The sequence below is a fragment of the Mobula birostris genome, chromosome 10, assembly GCF_030028105.1.
Source record: "Mobula birostris isolate sMobBir1 chromosome 10, sMobBir1.hap1, whole genome shotgun sequence".
Taxonomy (NCBI): Eukaryota; Metazoa; Chordata; class Chondrichthyes; order Myliobatiformes; family Myliobatidae; genus Mobula; species Mobula birostris.
In genome coordinates this window covers 36277697-36292368 of record NC_092379.1, presented here as the reverse complement: position 1 = coordinate 36292368, position 14672 = coordinate 36277697, and the positions used below count along the sequence as shown (strand labels likewise).

At 53.6% G+C, this 14672-nt stretch overlaps 1 protein-coding gene across 1 annotated transcript in view; it reads left to right on the top strand.

The window, feature by feature from the left end:
• The first annotated feature begins 1068 nt into the window (after nucleotides 1–1068).
• The window catches only part of LOC140203584 (uncharacterized), a 69825-nt gene continuing 56221 nt past the window's right edge, over nucleotides 1069–14672 (top strand). Inside the window, exons 1-2 of the mRNA XM_072269630.1 lie at nucleotides 1069–1383; nucleotides 7066–7103. Of these exons, the coding sequence (XP_072125731.1) occupies nucleotides 1202–1383; nucleotides 7066–7103 (220 nt within the window). The 5' untranslated portion in view covers nucleotides 1069–1201. The remainder of the gene's footprint in view (nucleotides 1384–7065; nucleotides 7104–14672) is intronic.

The window sequence follows — 14672 nt, the reverse complement described above, 5'->3', positions numbered from 1 at the left end:
TTGGCATTGCTGTCTATGTAATGCGAATAGCAGTGGGTTGGTGTGGTGAACACGCATTTGACACTGATTGCGGGATCGGTGCGTGATTCATGTTGTCCGCTGTTGCTCGGATGCTCTGTTTGTTTGTTTTGTTTATGCTCCGTGTAGCCCCGCTTGTCTCCGATGCCGTTGACACGGTAACAGTTCACTTCTATATTAGATCTATCAATTGCTGTTGCTTGTGGATCAACGGAGGCATTTGTAGTCGGCACATAATGCTTGAAACTGACTTTTTAACGCCACGCGTCTGGCCTTGCGAATACCTGTTACCGTACAGTGCATCCCTCAGCACCATCACTGAATCATTTTGCCCCTCCGGAGCACCAGCAAGAAAAAATCTCCGGCGCCGCCACTGGTCATTTGTTCCCAAACAATTGGTTTATTGATCATTACAGAATGTCCCTCTGGTGTTTCCCACTCCCTCCCCTCTCCCCCAATCATGATTCCCCTCTCCCGGTCCCCCCTTCCCACTCTCAGTCCACAGGAGACACCCGTATCAGGATCAGGTTTATCATCACTCCCACGTCATGAAATTTGTTTTTTTTGTGGCAGCAGTACAGTGTAATACATAAAATGACGACCGTACACTTCAGACGTCTTGGACACTAATATATATATATACATAAGACATTTGCACAGTACTCTTCATATAAGTTGACTTGTAAATTTAATTGTTTATAGCATTTATTTTAAATAAATTAAATATGTAGTGCAGAAAGAGAGCAAAAACGGTGAGGTAGTGTTCCTGGGTTGATGGTCCGTTCAGAAATGTGATGGCAGAGGGAAAGAAGCTGTTGCTGAATCGCTGAGCGTGAGCCTTCAGGCTTCTGGATGGTGGCAATGAGAAGAGGCCATGTCCTGGGTGAGGATGTCGGTGTTCTCACATCACAATAGTGGCTGCACTTCAAACGTAAGCTGCAAAGAACCACCGACACTTCTAGACCCACCGCCATTCCGACCCACCAGTCCCGTGGGGTCAACTGTCAAACTGCTGGACATCAGTTCCCAGTTGTGTCGGCGTGACCGGGGTGTCTGGTCAGGAATCCTGTCAGGGCTCTCTCTCTCTCTCTCAGTCTTTTCCCCAGAGGGAGAGGGATCGATCGGAAAACTCGGGTCTGACGGGGAGATTTCTCTCTCTCTCTCGCTGTGATCTTCCGGCAGAATGAGACGCTCCCTGAACGAGCTGTCCCGAGGCTCCTCAAAGGAGGCTCTTCCAGAAGGGAGCTCGGGGGCTGCGACTGCCAGCCACGGGGAAGATGACTGCGAGACCCTGCAAGACGCACCCGACACCAGAATTCTCTGCCGAGCCCGTAAAGCCCGGGCCGAGATGATGAGGCGGGAGAGGTAACGACCAAATAAATGGCAGGCAATCCGGTATTGTGTGGGTGGGGTGCGTCCGTCCGTCGCCGGTAGTGTTGTGGGCGGGAGGGAGGGTGTTTGTGGGTCGGTCCGCTCACCATCCAAGTCGAGTTCTTACATTTAGCCTCAGAATAGACGGTCGACCCTTGGGAGCAGAGATGAAGGAAAACATTTCCACCATGGACTAGATGGGCCGAAGGGCTCGCTTATGTACTGCAGTGCTGCCTGCGGAGGGCCCTGCTCGGCCAGAGGGCGCCGAGTCTGTGGAAAGCGTTGTCACAAGATGGCGGACGAGGCCAAGACATTGGGTGTGGCCAAAGCGGGGTTGGTGCCGCCTTGTTGAGTCAGAGCTTCAGAGGTTATGGGGAGAAACGCTGGAGACTGGCGTTGAGAGGGAAAATAAAGGATCAGGGATTAAATATTACGTTTTCCTGTACTAGGAACTTGCTGTGGTGTGTTTGTCAGACTCAACATATGAAAAACATTCAAAAATGATAAAGAATTGACTTTATTTCTTACATCCTTCACATACATGAAGAGAAAAAAATCCTTTATGTTTACAGAGAAACATAGAAAATAGGTGCAGGAGTAGGCCATTCGGCCCTTTGAGCCTGCACCGCCATTCAGTACGATCATGGCTGATCATCCAACTCAGAACCCTGTACCTGCCTTCTCTCCATACCCCCGATCCTTTAGCCACAGGGCCATATCTAACTCCCTCTTAAATATAGCCAGTGAACTGGCCTCAGCTGTTTCCTGTGGCAGAGAATTCCACAGATTCACCACTCTCTGTGTGAAGAAGTTTTTCTCATCTCGGTCCTAAAAGGCTCCCCTTTATCCTCAAACTGTGACCCCCTCGTTCTGGACTTCCCCAACATCGGGAACAATTTTCCTGCATCTAGCCTGTCCAATCCCTTTAGAATTTTATACGTTTCAATCAGATCCCCCCTCAATCTTCTAAATTCCAGTAAGTATAGATTAGGGGACCAAAACTGCACACAGTACTCCAGCTGTGGTCTCACCAAGGCCTTGTATGACTGCAGTAGTACCTCCCTGCTCCTGTACTCGCATCCTCTTGCTATGAATGCCAGTGTATGGGGTCTTTTTTGTATGTTAAATTTAAAATGGCTTCTTTGTGATGTTAAATGCTGAGAAAGTCTCGAGCTAGACATTTGCTTAGGTTAATGACAAATTGCAGGGTGTTATTAGCCGATTGGGTGTTCATGTGTCCTTTTTTTCAGATCTCTCTCTCTCTCCCTCCCTCCCTCCCTCCCTCTCCCATTCTCTCTCTCTCCCTCTCTCTCACTCTCTCTCTCTTCCCCCCCTCCCTCCCTTGTATCTCTCTCTCCCCTCTCTCCCTCCCTCCTTCTCCCACTCACTTGCCACCGCGCTCACTTCCCCCGCTCCCTTTCCCCCTCTCCCTTTTCCCCCCTCTCCCCCCTTCTCCCTCTCCTCCCACCCTCTCTCCCTCCTCTCACCCTCACCCCCACTTCCATCCCCTCCTCTCCCCCACACACCCTTTCCCTCCCCCTCCCCTCCCTGTGTATCTCTCTCTCCCCCGCTCTCCCCCCTTCTCCCACTCACTCCCCACCTCTCTCACCCCCCTCTCCACTCTCCTCTCCCCCTCCCCTTTCTCACCTCCCTCTCCCCTCCCCCTACCCCCTCTCTCTCCCCCTCTCCCCCACTCTCTCCCCTCCCCCTCCCCTGTATCTCCCCCTTCTCTTCCCTCCCTCTCTCCCCCCTCCCTCTCTCCCCCCTCCCTCTCTCCCCCCTCCCTATTTATATCCCCCTCTCTCCTTCTCCTTCGCCTTCTCCTTCTCCTTCTCCTTCTCCTCCTCCCCCCCTCCCTCCTCCCTCCTCCCTCCTCCCTCCTCCCCCCTCCCCTCTCCCCCTCTCCCCCTCTCCCCCTCTCCCCCTCCCCCTCCCCCCCTCCCCCCCTCCCCCTCTCCCCCCTCTCCCCCCCTCTCCCCCCTCTCCCCCTCTCCCCCCCCTCCCCCTCTCCCCCTCCTTCCCTCTCGCTCCCTCCATCTCCCTCTCTCCCCGCTCTCACACACCCCTCTCTCACCCCCCATCCCCCTCTCCCCCTCTCCCTCCTTCCATCTCTCCTCTCCTCCTCTCTCCCCTCTCCCCTTTCTCTTTTTATATCCCTCTCACTCACTTCTCTCCCCTCTATATCCCTCCCCCTCCCTCCCCCTCTCCTTTCAACTTCCCTCTCCTCCTCCCCTCCCTCCTACCCTCCCTCCTACCCTCCCTCCTACCCTCCCCTCCTCCCCTCCCTCCTCCCCTCCCTCCTCCCCTCTCTCCCCCCTCCCTCTCTCCCCCCTCCCTCTCTCCCCCCTCCCTCTCTCCCCCCTCCCTCTCTCCCCCCTCCCTCCTCCCCCCTCCCTCTCTCCCCCCTCCCTCTCTCCTCCTCCCTCACTCCCCCTCCCTCTCTCCCCCCTCCCTCTCTCCCCCCTCCCCCTCTCTCCCCCCTCCCTCTCTCCCCCTCCTCTCTCCCCCCTCCCTCTCTCCCCCTCCCTCTCTCCCCCTCCCTCTCTCCCCCTCCCTCTCTCCCCCTCCCTCTCTCCCCCTCCCTCTCTCCCCCTCCCTCTCTCCCCCCTCCCTCTCTCCCCCCCTCCCTCTCTCCCCCCTCCCTCTCTCCCCCCCTCTCTCCCCCTCCCTCTCTCCCCTCCCCTCTCCCCTCCCTCTCCTCCCCCTCCCGCTCTCCCCCCCTCCCCTATTTATATCCCCCTCTCTCCTTCTCCTTCTCCTTCTCCTTCTCCTTCTCCTTCTCCTTCTCCGTCTCCTTCTCCTCCCTCCTTCTCCTTCTCCTTCTCCTTCTCCTCCCCCCTCTCCCCCTCTCCCCCCTCTCCCCCCTCTCCCCCCTCTCCCCCTCTCCCCCCTCTCCCCCCTCTCCCCCCTCACCCCCCTCTCCCCCCTCTCCCTTTCCCCCCTCTCCCCCTTCTCCCTCTCCTCCCACCCTCTCTCCTCTCCTCTCACCCCTCTCCCCCCACTTCCCCATCCCCTCCTCTCCCCCTCACACTCTCTTTCCCTCCCCCTCCCCTCCCTTGTATCTCTCTCTCCCCCTCTCTCCCCCTTTCTCCACTCACTCCCCACCTCTCTCACCCCCCTCTCCCTCTCCTCTCCCCCTCCCCTTTCTCACCTCCCTCTCCCCACCCCCTACCCCCCTCTCATCCCCCCTCCCCCACTCTCCTCCCTCCCCCTCCCCTGTATCTCCCCCTCTCTTCCCTCCCTCTCTCTTCCCTCCCTCTCTCCCCCCCTCCCTCTCTCCCCCTCCCTCTCTCCCCCTCCTCTCTCCCCCTCCCTCTCTCCCCTCCTCTCTCCCCCCTCCTCTCTCCCCCCTCCCTCTCTCCCCCCCTCCCCTCTCCCCCCTCCCTCTCTCCCCCTCCTATTTATATCCCCCTCTCTCCTTCTCCTCTCCTTCTCCTTCTCCTTCTCCTTCTCCTTCTCCTTCTCCTTCTCCTTCTCCTTCTCCTTCTCCTTCTCCTTCTCCTTCTCCTTCTCCTTCTCCTTCTCCTTCTCCTTCTCCTTCTCCTTCTCCTTCTCCTTCTCCTTCTCCTTCTCCTTCTCCTCCTCCCCCCTCCCCCTCCCCCCTCCCCTCTCCCCCCTCTCTCCCCCCCCTCTCCCCCCCCTCTTCCCCCCCTCTCCCCCCCCTCTCCCCCCCCTCTCCCCCCCTCTCCCCCCCCTCTCTCCCCCCTCATCCCCCCTCTCCCCCCTCTCCCCCCTCTCCCCCCTCTCCCCCTCTCCCCCTCTCCCCCCTCTCCCCCTCCTTCCCTCTCGCCGTCCCTCTCTCTCGCTCCCTCCATCTCCCTCTCTCCCGCTCTCTCACACACCCCTCTCTCACCCCCCATCCCCCTCTCCCCCTCTCCCTCCTTCCATCTCTCCTCTCCTCCGCTCTCCCCCTCTCCCCTTCTCTTTTTATATCCCTCTCACTCACTTCCTCCCCCTCTATATCCCTCCCCCTCCCTCCCCCTCTTCCTTTCAACTTCCCTCTCCTCCTCCCCTCCCTCCTCCCCTCCCTCCTCCCCCCCTCCTCCCCTCCCTCCTCCCTCCCCTCCTCCCCTCCCTCCTCCCCTCCCTCCTCCCTCCCCCCTCCTCTCTCCCCCCTCCCTCTCTCCCCCTCCTCTCTCCCCCCCTCCCTCTCTCCCCCCTCCCTCTCTCCCCCCTCCCTCTCTCCCCCCCTCCCTCTCTCCCCCCTCCCTCTCTCCCCCTCCCTATTTATATCCCCCTCTCTCCTGCTCCTTCTCCTTCTCCTTCTCCTTCTCCTTCTCCTTCTCCTTCTCCCCCCTCTCCCCCCTCTCCCCCTCTCCCCCCTCTCCCCCCTCTCCCCCCTCTCCCCCCTCTCCCCCCTCTCCCCCTCTCCCCCCTCTCCCCCCCTCCATCTCCCTCTCCCCCGCTCTCTCACACACCCCTCTCTCACCCCCCATCCCCCTCTCCCCCCTCCCTCCTTCCATCTCTCTCTCCTCCTCTCTCCCCTCTCCCCTCTCTCTTTTTATATCCCTCTCACTCACTTCCTCCCCCTCTATATCCCTCCCCCTCCCTCCCCCTCTTCCTTTCAACTTCCCTCCCCTCCTCCCCCTCCTCCCCTCCTCCCCCCTCCTCCTCTCCCTCCATCCCCCTGCCTAAGAGAGAATTGCCCCTTGCAGCAAGAAATTGCCCTTTTTTACCCCCTATTTCTCTGTTCATTGAGATACAGTGGGGAAATGGGCCGTTCCGACCCACTGAGCCGCGCTGCCCTGCAACCCTCTGGATTTAACCCTGGCCTCATCACAGAACCACCCACCTACCCAACGGTAGGTCTTTGGGAGTGTGGGAGGGAACCGGAGGGACACCCGCACGTCCACGGGGGAGGGGACGGTACATCTCCTTACGGCAGTGGCGGGAATTGAACCCGCCGGCGGCGGCACTGTAATGTGCTGTGCTGACCACTACTCTACCTTGGTGGGAGGATGATTACCTGTCTGTGTTAGAATGTTCCCAGATGAACCAGGGGTTGGGGGGCGGGGAAGAGGGAGAGGAAGAAAAAGAGGAAATGAGTGAGAGAGAGGGAGAAAGGGATCGGAATGTGGAGAGGGAGTGTGGGAGAGAGGGAGAGAGGGAATGAGGGAGAGAAGGAGAAAGGCAGAGAGAGGGGAGAGGGAAACGGAGAGAGATGGGGAGGGAGTGAGGGAGAGGCAGAGAAAGAGAGAGAGAGAGACTCTGATCTCACATTACAGCACCTATGTTAAAGATGAAAGGTAACAGAACAATTTATTTAGTTCTAATGCCCTTATAGTGATTCTTTTCAACTACACACAACTTTTATCCCTCCCTCTTCACACCCACGTTACTGACTTCCAGGTAACGAATACACATCAGCCCTGTCTTGCTTTCCATTTAGCTGTGCTTCATGCTTCTTAGGAACCATTGTTTGGGGTTGCATTTTGAGTCTACTGTACAGTCCATACTCAGATTGGCAGCTGCAGTCAGTTGCTGAAGTTATTTGCTCTTCATGCGAACTCCACTGATCCACACTGATCGTATGGAGGCCATTGGCCATTGTCGGTGGGAAAAATATGGGGTATTTATGAGGAAAGATATGAGGTTCAAGTAACTACTGTTGCCTTTCTGCTTTGAGGCAGTGTTCTTGTGGATGTGTCTGTCTCTCTGTATCTTTTATTTCAGATGAATATGGATTAATCTTTCCAACTGCAAGCAATCCAGTGGTGAGTATGTGCAGTTCCCTTCAACTCTGCGTGTAACCTGCATCCTATTTCTGGTTGTATACGTCCGTTTGTTCATTCGTTACGTGCCCTTCCTGGATGATGTGGGCGATCACGGTCTTTCCGTGGCCATGACTGTCCTTGGCAAGTTTCTCTACAGAAGTGGTTTGCCATCACCTCTGGCAGCGTCTTAACAAGATGGGTGAAATCCCAGCCATTATCAATACCCTTCAGAGACTGTCAGCGGCCGCATAGCTTGTGATATAGGCCGGCTGCTCATGCCTGTTCCCATGGCTTCACCTGACCCTGATTCGAGGCTTGGGGGTGCGGGAGAGTGGGGGGGGGGCGCTGCTAAACAGGTGTTACACCTTGCCCAAGGGTGACCTGCAGGCTAGCAAAGGGAAGGAACGCCTTCCACCTCCTTTGGTAGAGACGTGTCTCCACCCAAGTGTATACTGAGCTGTCGCAAAACCTGCGAAGATAATTGCCTGGTGTTGATGATCTACAGCCTCGGCGAGGCCACCTTCAGGATAGAGGACAAGCTATCCCATCTGGGAAGCCTCCAGCATTGACCTGGAACTTAGGATATAGAACAGTACGTGAGTTCAAAGAAGAGATAGGCCATCCCTACTTTGTGCAGTTTCTGGTGATCTCTTTCGTATCAGGGTGCACAGGTGACCCATTCTGAATTAAGTTAACAGGGAGTATTCCTATTCTAGGTGCTCTAACTTTATGGAGCCAATTCGTATTCTTAGGCTTAGTTATTAGGCTGAATTTGGGGAGTAAGTGTTGCTTTTAGGCCTAGTTCGTAGGCTTCATTTAGACTGTTAAAGCCCTTTTGGCCCTCAGCGTTGTGCTGATCCAATGAAATGGTCAATTAAGCCAGTCTCCTCTGCCTACCCAATGTCCATATCCCTCTATTTTCCTCGCAGTCAGGGGCCTATCTAAACAACATCTCCAAAAAAATCCCTAACGTTTCTGCCTCTACCACCACCCGAGGCAGTGCATTCCAGGGACCCACCACCTTCTGTGTGGGGAAAAATAAACTTGCCCTCACATCCCCTTTGAAGCTACCCACTCTTACTTTAAGTGCATTCCCTTTGGTATTAGACGTTTCAACCCTGGGAAGAAGATACTGTCTGTCTACACTCTCCATGCCTCTCATAATCTTATGCATCTCTATCAGATCTCCCCCGCACCTCTGAAGTTAGTTTTCTTTAACTTCCAGTAATTTTTCCCCTCCCCCTTACCTCTTCTTCAATTCTTCACTCTGGCATCTTTTCTCCACTTCACCTGCCTATCACCTTTCCCTGGTTTCCCAATTCCTTCTTTTTCTCCCATGGCCCTCTCTCCTCTCCTATCAGATTCCTTCTTCTTCAGCCCTTTACCTTTCCCATCTATCACCTCCCAGCTCTTTATTTCATCCTCCCCCCCCCCTCCACACACACACACACACACACACACACACACACACACACACACACACACACACACCTGGCTTCACCTATCACCTTCCAGCGTGTACTCTTTCCCCTCCACACCACCTTACCCCCCCCCCCCTGCTTTCCTTTCCAGACCTGAGAAGGGGCCTCGGCCCAAAACGTCGACTGTTCAATCCTCTCCACAGATGCTGCCTGACCTGCTGAGCTCCTCCAGGATTTTGTGTGTGCTGCTGCTCTGGATTTCCAGCGTCAGCAGGATCTCTTGTGTTAAAGTTAGCGGGGGACCGCAGCACCTGTTATAACAGATTTTGTGTTCATGTGTGTAGGGAGCTCGGTGTGTATTCCGTGGCTCACAACTGTTTAGGCTGAACAAATAAACCTGTCCCCATGCTCAATTGGGTGATTCATCCGGGGGAACGATGGAGCATCCATGTTGGGAAATAAAGAGTTGCCACTTCCGGCCGAGACCCTTTGTCAGGACTGGAAAGGGAAGGGAGAAGAGGCCAGGATAAGAAGGAGGGGGAGGTGGGGGGAAGGAGGACAAGCTGAGACAGATCTTCCCCGGCTGGAGAAGGAAACAGGGGCAAGAACTTCACAGAATTTGCCCCAGAAGATGGGTTGGAAGGTTGCATCATCCTCATTCACCAAAGTTCGTGCCTCCTCTCCTGAGCCTGCACTAGGAGATGAATGCCAAGACCCCAGAGTTGGTGCACAGGAGATTTGTTCGAGGGCTTCAGCTGCAGGGAGAGAGACTGGGGAAGCTGTTGCATTGAGCAATGGAGGAGTAAACAAGGTTATTCTATAAATAAAGGACAGATTTTACTGTAAACATCTGAAAACGTTGCCACAGTGCTGGGAAGGGAGCCATTTCAGCGTGAGGAGTACAAAGTCTGGCCATAGTAATCTCTGCGGCATTCAGTAAATGCTAGAGGAACTCAGCACGTCAGGCAGCATCTCTGCCGGCCGGTGGTGTGGTGGCATCCGCACCAGACTTCGAGCCGAGTGGCGGTTCGAGTCCAGCCGGCTCCTTGCACGCCTTCCATCCGTGCTGGGTTGAGCGTCAAGCTGGCGACTCAGCCTGTAAAAAAAAAACAGACAGATGTGAACGAAACGGCAAGGTTACCGCCCAATGCGCCATGAGTCACGGAGAGGAACAACTAAAACATTCGACGTTTCGGGCCGAGGGCCTTCATCAGGACTGGAAATGAGATGAGAAGTCAGAGGTGAGGGAGGAGAAGAAGAAGTACAAGGTGGCAGGTGATAGGTGATAGAAGGGGTGGGGGTGAAGTAAAGAGCTGGGAGCTCGATTGGTGAAAGAGATAAAGGGCTGGAGAAGGGGGAATCTGATAGGAGAGGACAGAAGGCCATGGAAGAAAGGGAAAGGAGAGGAGCATCTGAGGGAGGTAAGGAGATGAGGTGAGAGAGAGAAATGGGGATGGGAAACGGTGAAGGGGAAGGGTGTTGGGGGGCGGGAAATTCGCAGAAGTTCGAGAAATCAATGTTCATTCTATCAGGTGGAGGCTACCCAGAGGGAATATAAGGTGTTGCTCCTCCAACCTGAATGTGGCCACATTGTGGCAGTAGAGAAGGCCGTGACTGACATGTCTGAATGGAAATGGGAAATAGAATTGAAATTGGTAGCCACCGGGAGATCCAGATGGAGTGTTATTGCTCGGCGAAGCGGTCTCCCAGTCCACATTGGGTCTCACCGATATACAGGAGGCCGCACCGGAGCAACAGGTAGTCGACCCAACAGACTCACAAGTGAAGTGTCGCCTCACCTGGAAGGACTGTTTGGGCCCTGAATGGTAGTGATGGAGAGTGTGGGGGCAAGTGTGGCACTTGTAAGTGCCAGGAGGGAGATCAGTGGGGAGGGACAAATGGACAAGAGAGTCGTGTAGGATTCGATCCCTGCTGAAAGTAGAAAGTGGGGAGAAGGGAAAGATGTGCTTGGTGGTGGGATCCCGTTGGAGATGGCGGAAGTTGCGGAGAATTATGTGCTGGACGCGGAGGCTGGTGGGGTGGTAGGTGAGGACAAGAGGAAATCTCTCCCTGCAGGGGCGGCATGAGGATGGGGTGAGAGCAGACATTCGTGAAATGGAAGAGAGGTAAGGGCAGCTTTGATGCTGGAGGAAGGGAAGCACCTTTCGTTGAAGAAGGAGGACATCTCCTTTGTTCTGGAATGAAATGCCTCATTCTGAGAGCTGATACGGCAGAGCCAGAGGAACTGAGAGAAGGGGATGTCACTTTTACAAGTGACAGACTGGGAAGAGGTATAGTTCAGGTAGCTGTGAAAATGAGTAGGTTTATAAAAGATATCAGTAGATAAACTTTCTGCAGAGATAGAGACAGAGAGATCAAGGAAGAGAAGGGAAGTGTTGGAAATGGACCAGGTAAATTTGAGGGCAGCGTGGAAGTTGTAGGCAAAGTTGATGAAGTGGACAAGTTCAGCACTGGTGCAGGAAGCAGCACTAATGCAGTTATTGATGTAGTGTAGGAAGAGTTGGGGCATGATACCAGTGTGGGTTTGGAACATAGACTGTTCCACGTAGCCGATGAAAAAGCAGGCATAGCTGGGACCCCCGCGAGTGCTCGTGGCTTCACCTTTTAGTTTGAAGGAAGTGGGAGGAGCCAGAGGAGAATTTGTTGAGGGTGAGGAACAATTCTGCCAGAGGGAGGAGACTGGTGGTGGAGGGGAACAGGTTGGGTCTGGTGTCCAGAAAGAAGCAGAGAGCTTTAAGGCTGATGGGGGCTGGAGGTGTGTAGGGACTGGACATCCGTAGTGAAAATGAGACGACCAGGGCTAGGGAACTTGAAGTCATTGAAAAGATCAAGAGTGAGTGATGGGTTTACCTGGACAAGTAGGTTTGTGGATCTTGGGTAGGAGGTAGAAATGGGAGGTGCAGTTTGAGGGAACAATGAGGTTGGTGGTGGTGGGTTGGAGATCCCCAGAGTCCATATGGTTGGTGATGGTGTGGGGGACAATGGCTTGGTGCTCCTTAGTGGGGTCCTGTTCCAGGGGTAAGTAAGAGGAGGTGTCTGAGAGTTGGCGCTGGGGCTCAGCAAGGTAGAGGTCAGTACGCCAGACTACTACAGCACCTCCCTAATCTGCAGGTTTGATGGTGAGATTAGGATTAGTGCGGAGGCAGTGCAGAGCGGAGTGTTGAGAAGGAGTGAGGTTGGAAATGGAGAGGAATGTTGAAGTCGAGACGGTTGGTGTCCCATCGGCAGTTGGCAGTGAAAAGGTCCAGAGCAGGCAAAAGACCAGGGTGGGGTGTCCAGGAAGAGGAGGAGGGTTAAAGATGGGAGACGGGGTCACTGGTGTGGGGTGGGGCATCCTTGCCTAAGAAATAGGCTCGGAGACGGAGGTGGTGGAGGAAGAGCTCGGCATCATGGTGGGCGCGGAACTCACTGAGGTGTGGGTGCGGGGGGACAAAAGTGAGGCCCTTACCGAGGACAGAACAGTCTGCCTCAGAGTGGGAGGTTGGAAGGAATTGTGAAGACCTGGCACGAATGAGAGCTGGGATTGGAGTGGGGGAGGGGGTTGGTAGTGTGTGAGGAGAGGGGAGGATTGAGGTGTTCAGGGAAGGTGATAGATGGGTGAATAGAAGAGAACTCGTAGGGGGGGAGCCAAGATGGAATATATTGTGTGTGGCTACTCTGAATTTGTAGTATCTGTTGAACCTCTTGTGTTTAATCTCTGGTGTGTTTCTGGTTTTTAATTGTGAGGAGAGTTAATTTGCTCCAAAAACAATAATTCGACCTCAGGGATAGAAGAGCTTCAGGAGTCTATTCAGCAGTGGCGGGAATTGAACCCAGGTTGCCAGTACAGTAAAGCGTTGTGTGGACCGCTACGCTACCGGGCCGCCCCGCGGTTCACTTGGAATCCAGCACTGTGTATGGAGTGTATGATCGACAGGATTGTGTTAAAAACAAATCCAGTGCACTCCTTGGCTGGCGGGGTGGAGACACGTCTCTACCAAAGGAGGTGTGAAGCGTTCTTTCCCTCCGCCAGCCTGCAGGTCACCCTTGGGCAAGGTGTAGTACCTGCCACCTGCCTAGCCCCCCAATCTGGGTTATGTGAAGCTAAGGGAGCAGGTGGTGGATGGTTGTATGAGCAGCCGGTGCAGATCACAAGTCCAGGTTATGCCACCAATGATGCCAGGCAGACAATCTCTGAAGAGTATTGATAATGGCTAGGGGGTCACACGTCTTGCAAAGACACTGGCCAGAAGGCGGCAGTGACAAACCACTTCTGTAGAAAATTTTGCCAAGAACAATCATGGTCATGCAAAGACTGTGATTGCCCACATCACACGACACGGTGCATAATGGTGACGTCATATGACACGGCACATAATGATGAAGCAGTTTAATTTCCAACTGACAAATGCTGGAAATCCAGAGTAACACAAGCAAAATGGAGCAACTCAGGAGATTAGAGAGCTGGATAAAGAGCCAACATTACGGGCTGACCTCCAAGAGGTCCACAGCCTTGTTGTGGTTTGAAGGCTTGCATGCCTCAATGACCCAGAGAGCTATGCTGGCTGGGGTCGGGGCTTTGTGCTCCAGCAGTCCTCCGGATTTGGGGGTTCAGCTCAGAATTGTTACGGAAACAGTAGTGAAGATTCCTTCTACGTCTGAGTGCTGACGATACTCCTGAGTCTCCAGCCGGGGCTTGCATGGCTGACAGTAGTGAAAACGGAGAGAAGCCACCGACGTGATGAAGGGAGTCCTGAAGATCGTCAGAGACGGAGGACCTTCATTGCAGAAGGTAAAGTAAGTTTCAAGCGGAGACCCTTCATTAGGACTCACTAATACTTTGTGATTTGTGAAACCGACCATTGTGTGTGGGACATTCTGACTCTGCCCAGCTGAAACTACATAGGGGGAAGACATCAGATCGGTATCAGCACTTTGTGAAAGATATATCCCTGCCTCTTACGGCCCAGTTCAGGACAGATCTGTTTCATCACTTAAACCTCTGTTTAGTTGTATATTCAGGGTGCCATGCGTCAACCCTGTAACAGAAAGGGTTGTGCTAGTTGGGACGTGCTACCATTGTAATTAAGTGATTCTGTCAATCTGCCTGACTCTATTCAAACTGTTCACATTAAGTAGGTGATTAGTTAATCAATCATTGGTGTCCACGAAGTCAAAGTCAAAGTAAAATTTATTATCAAAGTAGGTATGCGTTTCCATTTACAACCCTGAGATTCATTTTCAATAAATCTATGGAATAAAACCCTTAACAGAATCAATGAAAGACCACGACAACTTGGGGGTCAGCCAGAGTGCAAAAGGCAACAAGTTGTGCAAATCTGAAAAGAAAGAAACAATAAATAAGCAATAAATATCGAGAACATGAGATGAAGAGTCCTTAATAGTGAGTCCACAAGTTGCGGGAATATTTCAGTAATGGAGCAAGTGAAGTTAAGTGAAGTTAACCCCTTTGGTTCAAGAGCCTGTACTACCTTCCTGATGGTTGAGGGGTAATAACTGTTCCTGAACCTGGTGGTGTGAGTCCTGAGGCTCCTGTACCTCCTTCCTGATGGTTGAGGGGTAATAACTGTTCCTGAACCTGGTGGTGTGAGTCCTGAGGTTCCTGTACCTCCTTCCTGATGGTTGAGGGGTAATAACTGTTCCTGAACCTGGTGGTGTGGGTCCTGAGGCTCCTGTACCTCCTTCCTGATGGTTGAGGGGTAATAACTGTTCCTAAACCTGGTGGTGTGGGTCCTGAGGCTTTTGTACCTCCTTCCTGATGGTTGAGGGGTAGTAACTGTTCCTGAACCTGGTGGTATGGGTCCTGAGGCTTCTGTACCTCCTTCCTGTTGGCAGCAATGAAGGAGGGAGTCAGATGATGGATGCTAATTTCCTGTGACAATGTTTCATGTAGATGTACTTTACCTGTGATGGAGTGGGCAGCATCCACTACTTTTTGTAGGATTTTCCATTCAAGGGCATTGGTGTTTCCCTACCAGGCTGTGGTGCAGCCTGTCAATATACTCTCCACCACACATCTATAGAAGTTTGTCAAAGTTTTAGAGGTCACGCTGACTCTCCACAGGCTCTCAAGGAAGTAGAGGCGCTGCCGTGCTTTCTACAATGGAATTTACAATAAAAACTCCAC